The sequence below is a fragment of the Rhinolophus ferrumequinum genome, chromosome 23 (assembly GCF_004115265.2).
Source record: "Rhinolophus ferrumequinum isolate MPI-CBG mRhiFer1 chromosome 23, mRhiFer1_v1.p, whole genome shotgun sequence".
Lineage (NCBI taxonomy): Eukaryota > Metazoa > Chordata > Mammalia > Chiroptera > Rhinolophidae > Rhinolophus > Rhinolophus ferrumequinum.
Window position 1 is genome coordinate 33,960,236 of NC_046306.1, and position 22,772 is coordinate 33,983,007.

At 34.0% G+C, this 22,772-nt stretch overlaps 1 protein-coding gene across 5 annotated transcripts in view; it reads right to left on the reverse strand.

Moving 5' to 3' along the window:
• Positions 1 to 22,772, reverse strand: part of TASP1 (taspase 1) — a 245,179-nt gene that overhangs the window by 175,508 nt on the left and 46,899 nt on the right. For all 5 annotated transcript variants that reach the window (XR_004421841.1, XM_033095350.1, XM_033095348.1 and 2 more), the window contains 2 exons: positions 18,086 to 18,170; positions 6,793 to 6,872 (listed from right to left, as the gene is read on the reverse strand). Coding sequence is in view for 4 of the 5 variants with exons in the window: in XM_033095350.1 (XP_032951241.1) it covers positions 6,793 to 6,872; positions 18,086 to 18,170 (165 nt within the window). In the remaining variant the exon portion in view is untranslated. The remainder of the gene's footprint in view (positions 1 to 6,792; positions 6,873 to 18,085; positions 18,171 to 22,772) is intronic.

Consider the following 22,772-nt stretch of genomic DNA (forward strand, 5'->3'; position numbering starts at 1 on the left):
TAGAACTAAAAGGCAGACCCTCCCCAAGAGAGAATATCTCTTGCCTGACTGCCTTCAAACTGGAACACTGACTTTCATCTGCCTTCGGACTTGAACTGAAACACTGGCTCTTCCTGGGTCTCGAGCATGCCAGCCTTCAGACTGGAACTACACAACTGGCTCTCCTGGTTCTCAGGCCTTTGGACTTAGATTGAAAAGACACCATTGGCTCTCCTGGGTCTCCAGCTTGCTAACTGACCCTGAAGATCTTGGGACTTGTCATCGTCCATAACTGCATGAGCCAATTCTTTATAATAAATCTCTCTAGATTCAATTCAATTCAATTCAACTGAATTCGATTAGATTGATGGATGAATGGATGGATAGATAGATAGATAGATAGATAGATAGATAGATAGATAGATAGATAGATAGATAGATACAGATAGATCTCCTATTGGTTTTGTTTCTATGGAGAGAATCCAGAAAGCACAAAAAGAAAATAGTTGAAAGAAAGTAAGACTCTCAATAACAAGCAACCATACCAATGTTTTAATATGAAATCCCAGAAACAAATGGGGGAGAGCATAGACCAGAGAAAATATCTGGAAAAAAAGCTCTCCAAAGTTTTCCTAATTTGATTAAAAACAATAACTGACAGATTTAGCAGGCACAGTAAAAACTAGGCACAAAGAAAAGCACACTTAGGCACATTATGGTTAAAATGCTGAAAACAAAAGATAAAGAAACAGCTCTTAAAAATAGTCAAAGAAAAAAGTCAAATAAAAAAGTCAAAGTCAAATAAAAAAGTCAATAGTCAAAGAAAAAAGACACGTAGCATACAGAGAAGCAATAATAAACATAATACCCAACTTCCCATCAGATAATATAATCTAGAAGACAATGTAATGACATCTTTAAAACTGCTAAAAGATTACTAATTTGGGGCGGACGGGTGGCTCTGTTGGTTAGAGGGCGAGCTCTGGGCAACAAGGCTATAGGTTCGACTCCTGCAAGGGATAGTGGGCTGCACCCCCTGCAACTAAGATTGAACACGGCACCTTGAGCTGAGCTGCCACCGAGCTCCCGGATGGCTCAGTTGGTTGGAGCGGGCTCTCAACCACAAGGTTGCCAGTTCAACTCCGACAAGGGATGGTGGGCTGTGTCCCTGCAACTAACAACAGCGACTGGACCTGGAGCTGAGCTGCGCCCTCCACAACTAAGACTGAAAGGACAACAACTTGACTTGGATGGAGCTGATGAGTCCTGGGGAAAAAACACTACTGTTCCCCAATAAAAAAAAGTCCTGGAAATACACACTGTTCCCCAATAGTCCTGTTCTCCTTCCCCGATTAAAAAAAAAAAAAAAAGACTACTAATTTGTACTTTCTAATCCCTTAACCTTCTCCCCCATCACCACCCCCTCCCTAGCAACCACCAGTTGTTTTTTTCCCTATATCTCTGAGTCTACTCCTGTTTTGTTTGCTCGTTTATACTGGACTTATCAGGGGGATCACTTCATAGACCGTGTAGATGCCCGACTACTGCGCTGTACGCCTGAAACCCGAAGCTGAAGTAGGATAACATCGAATGTCAACTATAACTCTGTGTGTGTGTGTGTGTGTGTGTGTGTGTGTGTGTGTGTGTGTGTGTAGTAACGGGATGTGGAGTACAGCATAGGAAATACAGTCAATGGTATTTTAACAATTATGTATGATGTCAGAAGGGTAGTAGATGGGCGTGGTTACCACTTTGTGAGGTGTATAAATGTCTAACTATTGCTTTGTACACCTGAAACTAATAAAAGTAAATAAATAAATAAATACTAAAAGCATACAATGGAATATTATTCAGTCATAGAAGGAACAAAATTCTAAAACATGCTACAATACAAATGAATCTTGAAAACACTATGCTAAGTGAAATAAGCCAGAGACAAAAGGACACATATTGTATGATTACATTCTGGAGGTACCCAGAATAAGCAAATTCATAGAGAAAAAAAATAAAATATAGATTACCAGGGGCTGGCAAAAAGGGAGGAGTAGTTATTACTTAATAGACAAAGAGTTTCTGTATGGGATGATGAAAACATTGTGGAAATACATGGCAGTTCACAACACTGTGAATGTACTTAGTACCATTGAATTATACACTTTAAATTATTAAAATGATAAAATTTACCTCACGTATTATTTTACTATTAATAAAAAAGGGGGAAAATTATTAAAGAAAAAACCTGCCAACATAGAAGACTATATCCAATAATAAATATCTTTTAAAAGTCAAGCCAAAATAAAGTTTTCAGATAAAGAAAGCTGAAAAAAATTTTCACCATTGTATCTACCACATTACTAGAAATGCAAAAGCATGTTCCAGGCTGAAGGGAACAATATCAAATAAAAATTCAGATCTACATATAGGAATGAAATATTAAGTATGTGTGAAAATATGTAAGAGATTCTTTTAAGATAAACCTTAGAAAGATATTTTATAAACTTTTGGAACACAAAGGGAGATTAAAAAAATCTACAAATGATGCCCCCCAAAAAGGTAATCAAGTTTAAAGCAACCATTAACTACCTCCAATACACAAGCTAATTTTATTAAGGGTTAAAGCGTGCCCCAATATAGAATAATATTTTTTTCCAATATAAGAGTTATAATTTTCCCATCTAAATTCACCATAGGTCAATACTATCTTTTTATTTTTTTTTTGCAAAAAATAAATGAATATATCACTTAACTTTTAAATACCTTATTAATTTGGAGAACATTTCTTGTTGGTTGGTTATGTGAGTCATAAGAAATCTATGGCATTACATATATAATTTCTTATTACAAGCATAAACACTAACGTATTGTTAAAAATACGTTTGTCATCTGCAAAATATCTAGTAATAGCTGTTCTATAATACCTTTTTATACAAATGTTCTGAAGTAAAAATGGCAGACTAAACACATGAATGAGTTCATCTCCACACTAAAACCTTACCAAAAAGAAATTATGGGGGGAAAAAGATACATACACAGAAGATGATACTAATGTGAAGGGCAATATCATCATGACTATAGAAAATAGAAAGCAAATGGATGAACAAAGAATAACTAATTGAGTAGAGATGAACAAAGAATAACTAATTGAGTAGAGAAAGATCAACACCCATGCCTAGTAGCCAAGACATCACAAAGCAAACTAATCTCTGCCAAAGTACACTAATTCCTGCCAAAGCAACATCAGAAGCAAGCTTAGAATAGAAAGCACCTTAAAAATGTCTTAGATTTTTCAGTGGTTAGGTCCTTCACATCCTTGGTTAAGTTTATTCCTAGGTATTTTATACTTTTTGTTGCAATTACAAAAGAAATTGTATTTTTATTTCTTTTTCTGAGATTTCATTGTTAGTATATAGGAATGCAATGGATTTTGTACGTTGCTTTTGCAGCCAGCAACTTTACTGTATTCGTTGATTGTTTCTAATAGCTTTTTAGTGGAGTCTTTAGGGTTTTCTATAGATAGCATCATGTCATCTGCAAAAAGTGACAATTTAACTTCTTCATTCCCAATTCGGATGCCTTTTATTTCCTTCTCTTACCTGATGAAATAATGCCATTTGCGACAACATGGACGGATCTTGAGATTATGCTAAGCAAAATAAGGCAGAAAAAGTCGAAAACCATATGACTTCACTGATATGTGGGATGTAAAAATGAAAGCAACAAAAGAACAAGACAAACAAATAAAAAAACAAAAACTCATAGACACAAACAATAGTGGTTACCAGAGAGTAAGGGGGGAAGGAGGTTCTAGAAGAGGGTAAACAGCGTCAAATATATGGTGATGGAAGGAGAACTGACTCTGGGCGGTGAACACACAATGTGATATATAGATGACATATTACAGAACTGTGCACTTAAAACCTATGTAATTTTATTATACTAACCATTGTCACACCAATAAATTTTAATTAAAAAAGAAAATGAACAGAAAGCACCTGTTACCTCTGAAAGCCAGGATCTAAAAACAGGAGAACTGGCAGAAAATGTTGATGAGGAACATGTAGATGCCTAAACCCCCTCCTCCTGCTTGCAGAAAACATGAGGTTAACTCTTTGGAGAGGCTGGACCAGATGGGCCCCAAATTAGTGGACATCAAGCACAGCTGGGAGCAGTTATCAAGCACTCTACTTAAAAATGAGATTTACACAAAAAGGAAAGGTGAGCACTCCAGCCTCTTCCCTTGTTCTATATGTACCACACAAGACTGCCCTGCCAGAACTGAGAAGATTTCTCTCTGACTAATCCAAAAGAAAAATGTATAGACATTCGGTTTTCTTGATGGAAACACTTGGAAGTTTCCCCAACAAAAAAGCCTGATCACATCACCCTCGTTGAGGTCACCCAGACCTGCCCTCACACATAAAGCTTCCAAACGGCTTTTAAGTGCCACACTCATGAGTATGAAAACAGCAGAGGGTTGCTAGATAGTTGAGGAAATCTGCTAATATGTATTAAAGTCTAAAACAAACAAACAAAAAGTAAGGCAGAGGAAGGAGAAACACCAGATAAGAACAAATTTTAAACCAAAATATCCTGAGAGAGATAAGCGAAAACATTAAGTTCATGAACTAAGAATAGGACACTGTTTTTTAAAGTATTAATTAATCACAGATGAATCTCTAGAAATTAAAATTATGAAAACCAAAACTATAAATTCATCTGAATTAGAAGGTTTAGGAGGTAAAATTGAAGAAACTACCGTGACAGTAGGACAAAAGCCAGAAATTTTTAAAAGGAGAAAAAATTTTGAAAAAGAAACAAGGGATTGGAACACAATCCAGCATTTAATTCACAGAAATTAGAAAAATAAAATAGAGAAAAGATACGGAAAGAGATTAGTACACATTTTTTAAATTTCCCCAAATCTGAAGCACATGAATTTCCAGATTGACAGTGCAAAACGAGTACCCAGAATATTGAATTAAAAAGACCCATCCCAAGATGCTTCATTGTGATAAAACGGGAAATACGAGTTTCCTTCCAACGAGGAAAAATACACCACAAAGAACTGAGAACCAAAATTCAAACGAATTGCATAACAGAAAGTCGGGAAACTAGAAAACAAAGAGAACAATTTCTTCAAAAACCTAAAGGAAAATGATTTCTAGCCTTGCATATACCAAATAAGGAAGTAAAATAAGAAACACACACACACACACACACACACACACACACACACACACACACTCACACGAGATTCAGAAAACAGAAATTTTGGAGAGAGGAAAAGGCAATTCAAAATGATGTTGAGGTGAAGACCAGGGATGACAGTTATACAGCAGGTCTAGTGAGCAACCCACTCTAGACTCAAAGATGCCAGGTGGGGTATCTCCAAGGAAAACAAAATGGAACTAAGAGATGACCAGATTTGCCTGCATGATATACAAATTCTACAACAAGTTCCACTGGACAGATTTTAAGGGAATGAGTGATGGGGACTATGAGACTTTAGAACTCTCATACCCCCTGCCTCCCTGAAAAGTACACATTTCTCTTCCCTTCAGCTTCCCTATATTAAACTTTCAGCTACATGAATATTCATTTTGAATATAATATTATTAAGAGCTGATCCTAACTATATACTTGCCATGATATATAATCATTTCTTTTTTTTACTACTTGCTTTCCTTGGAGTTAACGGTTTCTCATTTTTTTATTTGATTATTCATTGTATTCATAGATAACATTGATGAAAAAAACAAAAATTTAACTTAAAAAACAGGTGGTATATGTTTTTAACATTTATCTTTTTGTCCATAAATATACAGCTAAGATTTTTTAAATAGACATAAAAAAACACACATATATACATATTTATAACGTCATTTTTCACTTGTTCCAGTCATTAGATTTAGTCATTATCAGACATTAGTCTTAATAATTTCCAGTTATTTAACTAATATTTCATTATAAGAATATATGGTAGTCTATTTATTTACATTCCTTTATGTTGGACATACGATTGTTTTATATTCTTAATAATGCTATTGAACACATAAATCTTTGTATCTCTAATGACAAGTTCCTAGAAGCAGAATAAGCTTAAGGCTTTTGATCTATACCACTTAGCTGTCCTCCAAAATTTCTGCCAACATTTAACTTGTACCTACAGTGTATTATGTTAATTTCACCACACACTTACCAACAAAAATATAATATTTTTTAACTCACAAATTAAGAGGGAACAAATTTAACATGTACTCATTTGAATATGAATTTCCATATTAGTTATATTATCTATTTATGACTTTTTACCATTTTTCTATTGTGGTATTACATGTATGTGTGTGGTTTTTAATTTGGTAAACCTCTTTATAGATTAAGGATATGTATCCCTTTGTTATATTTATGATAAGTATTTTTTCAGTCTTAACGCTTAACGTAGTTTTTCATTCTCTTGCACTTGGTACCTAGAAAGGCCTTCCTCAGCTTAGTGAGAGTTAATTGTTGACTCATTTTCTTTTCTCTCTCTGAGGGGGTAGTATTATGGTTTCATTAGTAGAAACTATTTTAAGTAACCTAAAAGGGATCCTTTAGCAATACTCCTATAAAGACATGAGAAACCAATATAAGGGTCTCAGGAATATAAAGTTGGCTTAGAATCAAATAACTTTATATATATGTACCTTTTAACTAGAAATATTTCAACATATAGGCTTTCTTCCTTAAATATCAGTACTATATGGGTCAAAAGCAATGTAACACTTTCAGGTATATATGCTAATATAGCTTAATCTTTTAGAAGTTTTTACTCACTTGTAGTCATGATGTTAGGAGGGCAAGAGGGTATTCCATGATCTACTGCCCATCTGTAGGCTCCTTCTCCAACTAAAAAGCTAACAACAGAAAAATTATTCTTTTAAAATTTCACAGTGTCATCTTCTACATATTCAATCAAGTAATATAAGTAATATAGTAAGGCAACTAAAAAAGAGTCTTTCATATAGACAAAATTGTTTGTTTACTTCAAAATAATAATATGGCTATATGCCAAAAAAATTCTTTAAAATCTTTCCCATTAAAAATTTTACAATTAGAAATGGTACCATTTCATTTGCAATACTAACAAGTAAAAACTGGCAAATTCAACATAAGAAGTAAAAAAGGTTGATTTCTCAGTGGAAAAATATTAAGATTTATCTTGGATTAACACAGTTCTCAGTTTACATCACAAGATCCATTTAATTGGGTTAAGAGTCAAAGTTTAGGAGAATGTCTTCAGATATGGTATTCTTGTCTAGTATAACACCTGGTATAACTCAAAATGAGTGGGTACATCTAGAGATGCCAAAAAACAATGAGACATGCTTACATTTCTAAGCCTGGATACAACAAAAATATATACCTGACCCTCAGAATCATTTTTACTATGGTAAGTAAAGTACTAAGATATGTCCCAAAAGTAATTTTTAAGCCCCAAACTACAAGTTTTAACATAAAAATGTGAATAAAAGGATACTATTAGCTAACTGAAAAAGACTTATTTTCAAAAGTTTCAAGCAGCATGCAGGATAATTAAGCACCCCATCTCTAACACATAACAGCAAGCAGTTACCATTATAATCAATCACTTCATCTCCTTCCATAGCCAACTTCTTACAGATCTCAGCCAACTAGTAATGGATTCCTTGAACAAGTGCCTACTCATTAGTTTCCTGTTCCCTACTTTTTGTTTCTGTTTTAATCATTCCAACACTAAAAATTCAAAGCAATACATATTGAAGCCTTTAGATTTGATTGTTAATAAGAAGATCAGTGACAGACTGGCACAACGCTAAGTAGACACTCAGAAACATATCCAAATGGTTGCAATGAAAAACGAAATGGATAAGCCCAATAACTGTTTTCCATTGTACATAAAGGTGGGGATGGAGGGGGCACTGGAAAAAGAGAGGAGAGAAGGCCAACAAGAAAAAAACGTTACCTCTCCAAACTCCCATTTTTGAAAAATTCAGAAGGATTCTGAAAACAGAAAAACAGTGTCTTCTACTCTTCTATCAAATGAAGAACACTGTAAAGAAACTGTAAAGAAAAGCTACCACATCTAAAGTTCAAATGGAAGAATAACTGAAATAGAAACTTGGGATGTGAATTGAGCTGTCCTGATGGAATTTTTAGCACTTCCTTCTTCGAGCAAAAGAATTTAAGAAATAACTTCTGTTCATGTGAAGATGTAAAAGAGATGCTGAAGTAATAGATTAAATGATCAGGACAGAAGCTTGGAGCTGAATCTAATATTCTCAGTATGCCCATTGGTCATTTTGGGTTTAATCCCAGTATCTGGAATCAATGGCATTTTACAAAATATTCTTAGTTTTATTTTCCAATTCTTAATCATTCATAGGTTTTGATTCTAAATAAAATCCATTTGCCATTGTCTGTTATGCAAGTTTTTACTTGCATTGAGGCATTTTACAATATTCACAGGAAGGTGAATATTTGGATGCATCTAATGGATAACAATACTGAATATCTGACCTTTTTTTCCCCCCCTTTTTTCTGCCTCCTCCCACTACTCCGGTTCAAGCCATTGTTTCTCAGTCTAGTTGTGTAGGACACAGCTCCCTGGCCCAAGCTGGTATTATGAGCCTTGCACTCCCCCACACTGAGGCAGTCGGTCACCAGCTCACAGCAGCTCACACCAACCTTCGGCTGCTCATGGCAGCACAGCTCCTGAAACAGCTATTGTTCACAATCTTAGCTGTAGAGGGCGCTCACTGGCCCATGTGGGAATCGAACCGGCGACCTCGCGTTAGGAGCACAGCGCTCCAACCACCTGAGTCACCGAGTGGGCCCTGAATATCTGACCTTAAATTACTATCAAAAATGACTTGTCTAGTAGCTCATCATCACACAAAATGGCAGATAACTGCTTTTGAAGTCACTTGCTGTAAAGCTACCTGGCCTTTTGTAAAAACCTATATTAACGTCAAAAAAAATCACTTTCCAGAACATTAAATGCAGTACCAATTCAAATTTTTCACAGTCATCTGACTCTCCAAGGAGAAAACTTTTAGGGAAGTTTCACCTCAATCAAGTTAGAGAATCCCATTGATTCTACCTTCACAGTACATCCAGAATCTGACCACTTCTCACAACTTCCACTGCTACCACTGTGGTCTGAGCAACCATCATCTGTTACCTGGCCCTATTACTGTCATGCTTGCCTTGCTCTGCCCCCAGCCCTAGGCTATTCTCACCAGCCACTGACATCCTTGTAAGTCACAAGTCAGATAATGACATTCCTCTTCTCAAAACTCTGCCAAACCTCTCATGAGAACTCTCATGCAAAAACTGAAGTTTTCACAAGAATCTAGTCTCCCAAGTGATCTGATCCTTTCTGCCCCCTCATCTCATCTCTTCCTCCTCTTGTCCCTTCTAACATGATACGCTTTGTAATTTACATATTATATCTATTGTTTATTTCTATCTTCCCCAAATAAACTGTAAGCTTCTTAACAGCAGGAAACTTTGTTTTTTTCAAGCACATTAAATAAACATTCGCAAGATGTTAAAAAAATAAACTAGTGTCAAAATTCCCTAAAGGAAATATTTTCCTTGTGTTATACCCACCTTAATTTACATTGAAGGAGGTCTAAAGTGATATAAAACAAAAGCAACAACGCTGTACTGAGACCAGCCCTGAGGTGGGATGATTTAATAAGCTAAACTGTAAGTGCTGTTACAAATAGTAGCACAGCCAAACATCTCAAAAAGGGCTTTCTGCGCAAATCTAGAGATGTGAATTACAATCTTATGGATGGAAACCACTCGTCTTCAAAGAACCAAGACTCCAAATCAGTCTAAAATTATGTAATTTAGTGATTCAGATAGTGCTTAAAAAAATGCTCAGGGACCCCAATAATCAAATTACATTATTAGATGAGAAAGATATAGGAGAAAGTGATAGCCACTTTTAGGACTTAAAAACTGATTTCTATTTTACCTATCAATTTTTTGTTCATCATAAATATACAAAATTGACGAAAGATAAATTAGTGGCTATTGATTATCCAAAGCTTACAAACACATAAAGTACAAATAAAGGAGAACTTGCTATATTTGGAGAAAACATATAACAATCAAATTAAAAGTAAGAATGTACCTCTTTAAAAAAAATTTTATTACAGAAATTTTCAAACATATACATTATAAAGAACAGTGTAACGAAACCAATAGATTAACCTATTTTTTCAAGTATTAATACATTGTTAATCTTGTTGATTTATACCCCCACCCAGATTATTTTGAAGCAAATCCCAGATAGTTTATATAAATTGGTGCAAAAGTAAATGCAGTTTTTCCAATTATTTTTAACCTTTTAAAGTGCAATTACTTTTATACCAACCTAATAATTTCAAATATAAATGTTTGCATATATCTCAAAAACTGACTTTTTAAAAAACATTAACAGCATAACCAATTGGTACCAAAAAATTTTTAACAATAAATCCTTAAACTCTAAATATATTCAGTAGATGTTCACATGTCTCTGATCGTCCTATAACATTTTTGCTATTAGTTTTATTTTGTTTTTTAAACTGTTTGATTTGAATAAGAAGCCAACTAAATCTAGACCTTCTGATTAGTTCATAGGTCTCTTATGTTTCTTTTAATCTTTAGGCTTTCAAATTTCCTTTTCACATTTATACAACAAAAGCAGTACAAATTTGAATGAATTCATGAAATACAATAGATTCAACCGTATTTTAAAAGAAACAATGCACCAAAACTTAAATTTGCGTCTCACATAATCCAAGGGTTTAAACATAATACAACATAATACAACACTAAACATAATACAACAATACTTACTTACCTAGCTTTCTCTTTTTCATCAAAAGAAACATAATTTTCCAAAATTATTTAACTTCTGTATTAGGAGTCAGTGACTTTTTTTTTCTATAAATGACCAATATAATAAACAGCTTAGGATTTGTAGCCAGAATGTCTCTGTTGCAATTACTCAACTTGGCATTTGTAATGCATAAGCAGCCATAGACAATACATACACAAGTGGGTATGGCTATGGTTTTAATAAAACTTTACTTATAAAAACGGGCAGCAGACCAGATTTGGCCAAACCCCCGTTCTAGATGGTTAATGCCTATCAAGGGTATACCCTGTGATAATGAAGGAAAAAAGATTCAAGTTATACTTTTATAAATAAAATAAACTTGGGGAAATGTGAGACAGTTTATGATAGTCCCACCAAATTTGTGAAGATATCAGATACTCTACTAGACTCTACTAGTCTGACCAAATACCAATACTTAAACAATATAATATATCATGATGGCTGTAACTTAAAAAATTTAAAATACAGTGTATGTTCAGCTAATAGAAACACTGTTCTGCGTAGGGTTCCACTGAGGGTTTTTCTAACAAAGCAATTATGAGTTTATAAAATTCTCACTTTAGATACAGCTGAAACATACACCTCCTGCCTTCTTCAATGAGGTATACAGATACATGAGTTTTTTATTTAAAGACTTCTTAGAAAACACCCATTATATTTAATACCTTGTTGTCCCCCCCCCCCAGAGTGATCTGCCTCTTTAATAGATGAAACCAGAGGACCATGGTTTCTAAGTCTTCCATCTGCTTGTGATAGTTTTCCTACCTCTATGCCTGACATACAAGAAGTGAACAATAAATATTTGCTGAATGAATAAGTGAATGAAAAAATCGGTGTAAATAATTACTTCTCATTGTCATAAAAGGATTCTATTCCCCTTTACTTCTAATCTGCTGCTTCTAATGTAATATGGAGGGACTCCATAAATTTATAACAGCATAACAGTAGTAAAGTATGGGACTGTTTCTTTATCTGCAAAATGCATCTTACCCTCATAAATCATTATATAATTTTTATAAGATAATATACACAAACCACATAAAACAGTGCCTGTCATAGAGAACAAATGCAATAAATGTTAACTATTATCATTATAGAAATTAGATTTATTAGGGTCATGTGAAAATAAGCTCAAAGTGAAAACATGATAAATTTGGTCTTGTTGATTTAGGTTACTCGGAATTGGGGATGTTTTAAACTACTGCAGATATACAATGAACTTGCAGGTATGTGAAAGATTTCTGTCTTGACAAGACAGAGTAACAGGGAACAAATTTACACTCTTACCTGAACCAATGAAAGAAAAATCAGACAAGATATACAAACAACAGTTTTTGGACATTAGACAGTAGGCAATGTAGGACAGGATCCTTAAGAGAAATGAAACAAACAAGATAAAACCTATGATTGTCCAGCTTCCTGCCTGGAGTTTCCAGGCCACGGTGCAAGAAGGGTAATTCAGGAAGAGCCCTGCAGTCTATCTAAGTTGAAGAGACAGAGCTGGGCATCTAGGGAAACCAAGGTAGCCAGAGTTCAGAGGACAGGGTACCAGAAAGGAGAGAGCTGGAGAGAAAGGACTCCAGGAAGCTGCTTGTCCCCATCCAGTCGTTAGCTGAGTAGAGATCAATGTATGTGTAAGAGGAAATTACCTAAAGCCTGAGAAAGAACAACATGCAAGTTTTAGAGGAAACAATCCCTAAATTCACACAAGGCCAGGAACAGCTCCTGTACCCACCAAAGTAAAAAACCTCATTCTAGATGCATCTGTTATAGTACTCAGAAGTGTTTGGCCCCAATAGCAAAGCAAAATGTTTCCCTAGTAGCATGTAAGAAAGCATAAAGCAAGACCTAAAAAGATGAAACTTCCACTAAAGAACTTAGCCACATCCTAGAATAAAGCTCAAGAATACTTATTAAAATACAAAAATATCCAGCACTAACTAAGGTAAAACTCACAGTGTCTGAATCCAATAAAAAAATTACCAAGCTTGCAAAGAAGCAGGAAAATATAACCTATAATGAGGAGAGAAGTCATTGAATTGAAAACAACCCAGAAATGGTAAAGATGATAGGATTAGTAAACAAAGATATTAAAACAGTTATAACTCTATTCACATGTTCAAGAAGCTACAGGAAAGATTAAACATGTTAAGTAGAAACAGGGAAGACATATTTAAAGATGCAAATGGAACTTCTGGAGGAAAAACTACAATGTCAGAGATGAAAAATAAACTGGATAAGACTAACAGGTAATTAGATATCACAGAAAAATAATCAGTGAATTTGAAAACAACAATGGAAACTATTCAAAATGAAGTTTTTTAAAAAAAATGAATGGAAAAAGTAAACAAATTATAAGTGATCTGTAGGACAAACAAGAGGTCAACAGATGTGTAATAGAAGTCCTGAAGGATAGAAGAGAAGGAGGGATGTGAAAAATATCTGAAGATATAACAGCCAAAATTTTTCCCAATTTGATGAAATATATATCCTTGCATATCGAAGAAGCAAAATGAAACCAAATCAAAAACAGTATAAGAAAACTATAGACCAATATCTCTCATTAACATAGATGCAAAAATTCTTTACAAATTATTAGCAAATTTGATCCAACAATATAGTAAAATGATAATACATTATGACCAAGTGAAATTTATCCCTGGAATGCAAGTGTTGCTTTAACAGTCAAAATATCAACCAATCACTATATTAACTGATTAAACAAGAAAAATTATAAGATCATCTCAATAAATGCAGAAAAGCATTTAATAAAATATAACACCCATTACTATTAAAAACTCAGCACACTATGCAAAGAAGGGACGTTTATCAACATAAAAAAAGAGCATCTATGACAAATCTACAGCACATATCATATTCAATGATAAAAGACCAATGCTACTTCCCTAAGATAATAAATAAAGCAAGGATATCCATTCTCCCACTTCAATTCTACATTGCATTGGAGGCCCTAGCCAGTGTAATAAAGAAAAAGAAATTAATTAAAGGAATCAAGACAGAATGGAAGAAGTAAAACTAGATTCCCAGAAGACATGACTGTCTATGTAGAAAATCTTACAGAATCTATAAAAGTGGTACAGAAACAAATAAATTTAGCAAATTTTCAGGATAGATTATAGTAAAATCAGTCATACCGTTATATATTGGCAAGGAACAACTGGAAATTAACATCTTTTGCAATTTATCATAGCATCAAAAAGAATGAAGTACCTAACTATAAGTTAAATAAAAGCTGTGCAAGACTCGTACACTGAAAACTATACAATAGTGTTCAAAGAGGTTAAAGAAATTCCTGATAAATGGATATGCTGCAATCCTAATCACAATTCCAGCAGATTACTTATAGAAATTGAGAGGCTAATTCTAAAATTCACATGGAAATGCAAAGTGCCTAAAATGGTCAAAACAATGTGAAAACAAAGAATAAAACTGAAGAACTGTGTGCACGAGAAAACAGGATAGCTCGTTTCAGACAAGTGTAGCATCACTATATGATATCATTTTAATGGAGAGAAGGCCTTCACTTTTTCCCCTGTATTTTATCTTGTAAAATATAAAAATATTACATACATCCCCTTTGATAACTGCATCATTTGTCCCCTCCTGCCTCCTTCCCAAAGGTAATCACAGGAAGTTTGGTAACCTTCTTTCCAGGTCTTTTTGTACATCTCTGTATACATATATACGCAGACTTAGAAACCTGGAGTATTGTATATGTTATAATACTATGAAGGAATATAAGAGAAGGAGAAAAGCTTAAATTCAGGACAACTGCTACCTAGGGTCAGAGGTAGCGATGGGCTCAGGGCAATGGTGTAGGACAGACAGTGGGAAGGACTAGGATGACATTACAAAGGGTTCAGTCTAGTCAGCTTCAAATCACTGGGTGACGTTTTATTTCCTAACCTGGATGGTGGGAAACGGGTACTCATCACATTATTTTGTGATTTAAAACAAAACAAAACACGTAAGTTATACTGAACATATCATTCAGCATCTTGTTTCTGCCCTCTATAGTGTAGAAACCTATCCATGTGACTATACAAATGTTTCTCTTTGTTTTATGCCACAGAATATTGAACAATATGGCAAGAAAACAGTTTACTTAGCCATTGATGGAAATTTAGGTTGTTTACAGTTTTATACACTACAAGCAAGGTTGCTATAACCTTCTTTTGCTGTACAAGCCTTCCTGTGCACATGTGAAGGTGTTCTGTCCTAAGATATATTAATAATTGCTGAAGCACATAGCATGTGCATTTTCAATTTTTAAAATTAATAAAAATAATAAAAAATTTTTACATGAATAAAAAATATCAAAATGTCTCTCAACTGGCTATATCAATTTACGTTTCCCACCACTAGTAGAACAAAAATCCTATTTTTCCACACCCTCAACAATATTGGTCTTTGGATATTATTGGTCTTTGTTAAAATATCATCTTGGGGGCGGCTGAATGGCTCAGTTGGTTAGAGCGTGAGCTCTGAACAGGGTTGCCGGTTTGATTGCTACATGGGCCAGTGAGCTGCACCTTCCACACCTAGATTGAAGACAAGCGGCCGCTGAGCTTCCGGAAGGGCAGCGGATGGCTCAGTTGGTTACAGCACAAGCTCTCAACAAGGTTGTCAGTTCAACTCCCACATGGGATGGTGGGCTGCGCCCTCTGCAACTAAAGATTGAAAATGTCAACTGGACTTGGAGCTGAGCTGCGCCCTCCACAACTAGATTGAAGGACAACTACTTGGAGCTGATGGCTCTGGAGAAACACACTGTTCCCCAGTATTCCCCAATAAAATGTATTAATATATATATATATATATATATATTATCTTGTCATTTTAATTCATAATTCCTTGATTGATATTATGATTGGGCACCTTTTCGTGTATTTATATACCAACAATATTTTCTTTTCTATAAATTGTCTATTTGTATCCTTTATCAATTTTTAGAATTTTGGCTGTCTTTTTCTTACTGATATTTTGTAGTTCTTAAACACTATGGATACTAATTTTTGTTTGCTACCTATGCTGCAAAAGCCATATTGTCTTTTAATTCAGCTCATGGTATCTTCAGTTGTATAATAGCCACACATCTTTATTTGTTATATGTTTCAATATTTAGCCTTATATTTTAACCTTAATAAGATCTTTGCTACCTCACAGTCATAAACGTAATCCCTCATATATTTCAGAAAAATTTTATACTATGCTTTTTAATTTTTACGTTTGAACATTATTTTCCTTTTTTTTCATGGTGTGACAAAGGTATTTAAATTAACATTTTACCACTAGGTAGCCAATTTTCCCAACACAATTTATTTAATACACCATCCTTTATCCCCCACATTGCTCTGAGAAGACACTGTTATCATAGACTAAATTTACTTATCTACTGGGTCTGCTTCTGGACTTCCAGTTCTGTCCTACTAATCTTTTTATATATCCCTATACCTAAATCAACTGTTTTAATTACTATAATATTATAAAGTATCATGATAGCCAGTAGATAAGTCCAATTCTGATCTGTTTCAAGACTGTCTTGGCTATTGTTGTACCTTCATTCCTCCATATAAATTTGGGTATCTGCTTGGTAAATGCCATACAGTCGGGAGAACGGGATTATGATAGGTTTGTAGGTAAACTTTAAAATATTTTTCACAAGCTTTATGCTATTTTTCTTTTCAACTAAAACAACTACGTTATTTCCTCCCTACTGGGCTCATGTCTTCTAAATTGATTTAGTTAGGGTTAATTATGCTTTATGTATAATATCAAATATGGGTGAAAGAAAACAGTGACACTTAAATCAATATTGAGGAGACTATAAATCCAGAGACAATCTCTTTGCACCTATTACTCCTCTAAAAAGGTATGGACAGTAGGAAATTGTGTATGTGCTAAGCAAACAGAAAATTTTGGATTGGTGGACTTCATACCAGGTTAAACAAAATAGCATAGGATTAATATAAATCCTGGAAAAGTATATATAAGAGTTTTTAAATCATTTTCCTACTTTCAAAGTTATAAGTAAACTTACTGATATCAACCAAACACATATTAGAAATGATCTCAATAAATCAGATGTGCTTTTCCTTAGCCAGATTTGCTTTATTGAAAACAAATATTAAAAATTAATATTTCTTCGAAATTTTTTTGTAATTAACCCTTCTAGTAACACAATTAAACACCTGAGAAGTATGTGATTAAAGGATACTTTTAGTTTATTTGGGTAAAAGGTTTTTCAAAACTATATGAATTTCTTTTCTATGACCTCAAATTATAATAGTCGAATACAGTGACTCCTATACTACTGTTGTCATAATTTTCAACACAGAACATTAGTGTGCCCTTCACAGCCAGGCATGCTGAGTATACGCTGAATGTGAGGCGATATCGAGGTATACTTGATAATAATGTTGCACATGCTAACATATACTTGATAATAATGTTGCACATGCTAACAGGATGATGGTTATGTTTTGCAAACATAGACAAATTTAAACTAATTCAGGGTGAAATATGATGTCAAGGATTAGCTTTAAAATACTAGAGAGAAAAAAGAGAGATGTCTTAGACAGATGAAGGGCACAAACATTGTTAATTTAATTATTGGAGCTGGATGACAGGTTCATGAGGGTTCTTTATATTTTCTCTACTTTCATAAATACTTGAAAAGTTTGAAATTTTTTAAATGAAAATTATATGCCAATGCAGGAGAAAAGATGTGATCTTACTAATCTTAGTGTCACCGTGTGTTTCTCTAGAAGAGAAAAATTAAGTACTTTTATTCTAAGAACTCCTCAAGATTAAAAATTAGTTTAGACTCTGGACTCAAATATATAAGATACTTTTAAAGTTTCATAATAAAAAAAAACCCAGTTGAGCACTTTGCAACAGCAAAAAACTGCCTATAATCAACTATAAAACCAAAAATTAACTCTGATCTCTTTTCTGCTTTAATCCATAATACTCTTTTCTGTCCAGAATTCTATCAAGTGTACAAAGTGTTCCAAGATCACAGAACACAGTGAGTCTTCAACTCAAAAGTAAGCTACTGCTGTTGTATAACCAACAACATCAACCTTCTATGGAAAAAAATAGCCTTCAAATACGACATGCACCAAAGACCAAAGACCCAGGGAAAGTCAGGCAGAACAAAGTGGTTACCAGGGAGGAATTCGACCAGCGGAGAGCTTGCCTTTCTGACCTTCACACAAGAGTCTGTTTGCAACTGAGACTGGGTTCTTGATTCCTATAAAATAAAATTAGCAGAAAATGAAGTCAGGAAAATGTCTTCAAGTTTCCCACTCAGTTTTATGGTACTTTCAATAAGACAACTTTTAAATATCTTGGTAAACTCTTATATACTAATGAAAACCATGAATTATCATGAACAATACAGATCAAATCAACAAATATATGAATACCCAGCAGATGCAAGAAACAAACAAATATAAAACATATTATTCCCATGTTTTATCATATGCTACAGCAACAAAGACTGAATTTGAAATAATACATATTTAAATAAGGTTCCTTGTTAATAAATTTCAGAGTAATAGAATAGAAAAATAAACTAAAAATGCGGCATCTACTATCGAAACGATGAATTTCCTCTAAGAAATAAACATGATTATTATAAACTGTTTCAAATTTACTTGGGGAGAAAAATTAATGGCCTAAAATTTTAAATCTTACCTGCAAGAGAGACAAAATAACGAGAAAGTCTTACGGATGAGTATAGGTGAGGAGAAGAGACCAAATATGTACAAGACTATAACCTAAAATATGGTTCTGATTGTTTCCAGGAGAGAAAACAGAATGTGAAAAGTGAGAAGAGGACACTTACCTGGGAGGAATAACAGGACAGTAAGTATTAGTGTGAAAACATTGTCAGGATGACAATGATGATGGTGACAGAAGACAGTGACAGAAACTTAGTATCGAATTCTAGTATGTGCCAGGCAGAGCACCAAACCCTTAAATGTACAGATTGTTTAATTGATAACTTGACTCCATCATATAAATACACTTATGAATGCTATCTGATTACTGAGAAAACAGTTGCAGAGGGTGAAGTTACGTGCCCAAGATCACAGCACTAAGGTTTTAACAGAGGCAGCTAACGCCAGAGGCGTTAGGCCCTTCACCACTAACCTAAGAATGCCTCTCAGCTCACTGTAAATACAAAAAAACCAACAGCAGTGGGATATAAAGAAGTTATAAAAACTCAAATTAAGACCATTAGATTGACGTAAAACAAAAGTAACTACATATTTAGCTATTAATAAATACCAAAAACTTCTGTCACACACAAAAAAGTATGAAATACTAAAGGAAGGAAAAGCTCAGGTCTCTGTACTGTTTCCCCCAAAATAAAACCTAGCTGGACCATCAGCTCTAATGTGTCTTTTGGAGCAAAAATTAATATAAGACCCAGTCATATTTTTCTGTAATATAAGACGGGGTCTTATAATATAATATAATACCAGGTCTTGTATTAATTTTGCTCCAAAAGACGCGTTAGAGCTGATGGTCCGGCTAGGTCTTATTTTTCGGGGAAACACGATACTAGCTCTTAAAATATATTTCTGTATATGATAATTCAATATTGTAAAGACATTAATAACTGCCAAATTCACTTATAAATTCAAAACTTAAAGATTTCTATGATGTATGGCAAGCTGACTCAAATTCATCAGGAAGAGAAAACTTTGAAGAAAAATTAAGAGGTACCATTTCTTATTAAAAGTTATTCTAACTATAAGGTGTACTTTGGGTACAAAATAGACAAATATATATATCAACAGAATAGAATAAAGCTAAAGTTTTGACATAGACACATGTGAATTTGGATATTTAATACATGATATAGATAGTATTTCGGATGAGCAGAATAAGGATAGACTATATATAAAAGGTAGAAATAACACAGAATGCTGGGCGTCAGACTATTTTATAACTGTGCCAGCTATCAATTTATTGCTTCTCAGCTACAAATTCACCCTTTGTTGCCTGATCTGTGTAAACGGGTATGGGCCCTTGAAATGTTTCCTTTGCCAGTTGGCACACTGGTGAGCTTTGTCAGTAGAGGGCACTGGAGACACACTGCAGGAGGAAGGTGTGGTTTGCTGGCCAGGCTCCAGGACAGCCCCCACTTTTCTCCACTGTTTGGCCTACAAGATATTCTCCAGACTACCTAAGTGCCTGCAGGGCACAGTTTTCCCCAGCTCAGGATTCAGGCCACAGCAGCACAGCTGACAACCCCAGAAAAAACATGTCTGTTCCCAGCTCAAGTCACAGATTCCCACATCTCATCCTCAGCCCCCATATAGCAAAGTGCCCTGTGGGGTTGGCTGCCTAGAGGGCCCAATCTTTATCCTGCCCAGCACATGTTTAATTCTGCTGGCCTCCAGACCTCAGTGTGCCCACCTACCAGGTTGAGCTCACCTGCACCCTACAGGATTGTTCTTGCTCTCACAGTGGCTGTGGCTTAGGTAACCCAGCAATTTCTCTGCCTGACAGTGGGCTGCAACCATACCTTCTACAACAGGGTATGAACTCCCTTCAAGTTTATTCTTACTTGGGTATTCCTTCTGACCTAGGATACACTTTGAGTTCTCTTTCCATCTTTACGTAGTTACTCTCTTACCACTATTCAATAATTCTTTATATTAACCTTCTCCTGTTTAAACTACTGTGTGGTTTCTGTCTTCTTGGTGGACCCAGATTGACAGAGTAACCTTGAACAAAGTACTAAATCTCTCGTGTGTCTCAGTTATCCCACCTGTATATGGGGATAAAAGTACTAACCTCAGAAGGTTATTGTAAGAACTAGATGATTTACCGTATTTTGCCATGTATAATGCACACCCACGTTTTTGGCCCAAACTTTCAGGGGAAAAAATCTTTCATTTTACTTTTTTAATTGAAATGTTTATTTGTTTACATTTAGGTACTTGTTTTTTGTATTTTTGTATTGTTGTATTGTTTTTTGTAAAGGAATTTTAGCACTTATTTTTTAACATATTATAGTACAAGAAATTTTACATAACAAATAATTACAAAACACAAGAACAAGGGATAAGAAATTTTATGTACCAGTAACAAATTTATAGAATTTACACATCATAAATGACAAAGAACTCTTCATCGTTGCAAGTTTGTCGTAAGTTCAACAAAACCAATTATCATATTCCAGGGCATTATTTTGTATGTGGATATCGTTATTGATTTCTAGAGTTACACTTTTAACTCATACGTACAAATAAAAGAATTAAAAATATATAAATACGGAATTAGTACTGCCCATGTATAATGCACATCCTTATTTCTCCCTCACAAATTTGGGCAAAAAAGTGCACATTATATATGGCAAAATACAGTAATATATATAAACTACTATAAACTACTGGAGAACAACTCATAGTACGTAGTAGTCACTCACTAAATGGTAATTATTATTGTTATTAATGTTATTCATTAAATTATGTAGGGACAATTTGTTGGTCATTTCAGAAAAAATACACAATGCATTCAAGAGGTAAACAAAAATAAATTATACAGGTATTAGAAGAAAACACAGGTGATTAGAAGAAAATATGGGTGAGGAAAACCTTAAGAAATGCAAAATATAAAAGCCACAAAAGAGAAATAAGTTTGACAAATAAAATTTTTAAATTACAATATGATAAAGCCCATTATAGAGTTTTAAAAGGCAAGCCACACAAGTATAAACAGTCAGTTCACAAGAAAAACGTTAATGGCCTTTAAACATATGAAACTTCCTTAAATACCAAAAAATTTCAAAGTGAAAAAATTAAAATCAAAACTAATTGAAATATCCTTTCTTACCTATCACTCAAATCAGAAAGATATAGAATACTGGAACAAATGAATAATCAAATAGACCTAAGTTATATATAGAACACGTACCCAACAACTGCAAAATACATACTCTTTTGAAGTTCACATGGAACATTTATCAAAAAACAACATAAGCTGAGACATAAAGCAAGTCTCAAAAAGCTTCAAAAGATTGGAATCACACAGTGTATGTTCTCTGACCACATTGAAATTAAACTCGAAATCAATAAAGAAAGCTAACTAAAAAGTCTTCAGGCAAATAAATGAGAACACTCATATGAGAAAAATAAATTCCTTGAAAAAAAATGAGAAAAAGAAAATACAGTCTTATAACTCTTAAATAAATTGAATCCCGTTTTTTTTTTTAAACTTCCCACATACAAACAAACAAAAAAAACTACATTACTAATTTAGGATGACTAATGAATTCTTCCAAATAATTAAAAAGAAATCATTCCAATCGTACACAAACTCTTTCAAAGATCGGCCAGCCATAACAACATGATTCTAAAACCTGAAAAGAATACTATAAGAAAAGAAAATGAAAGCCAGTCTATAAAACAGACATAGAGGTCAAAACCTTAAACATCCGCAAATAAAATCCAGAATATGAAAAAATAAAAACTTACGACCAAGAAAGCTTTATGCCAAGAAAAGAACATTCCAAAATCAATAATAAATTTCATTTTATTTTTAACAAAACAAAGGGGAAAAATTCATATCTCAATAGATGCAGAAAAGCACTTCATGATATTCAATACCCATTTATAACACAAATTAAGATTAAAAAGGAACTTCTTCAATCTGATCAAAAGAATCTATGAAAATCCTACGGCTGGCAGCATATAGAGTGGTGAAATATTTAGTGTTCTCCCTCTAAGACCAGGAACAAAGCAAGGATGTACACTACCACCATTTATATTCAACATTGCACTGGATGTCACAGCCAGTATAATAATGCAAGAGAAAGGTAAAAATTTAAACATTG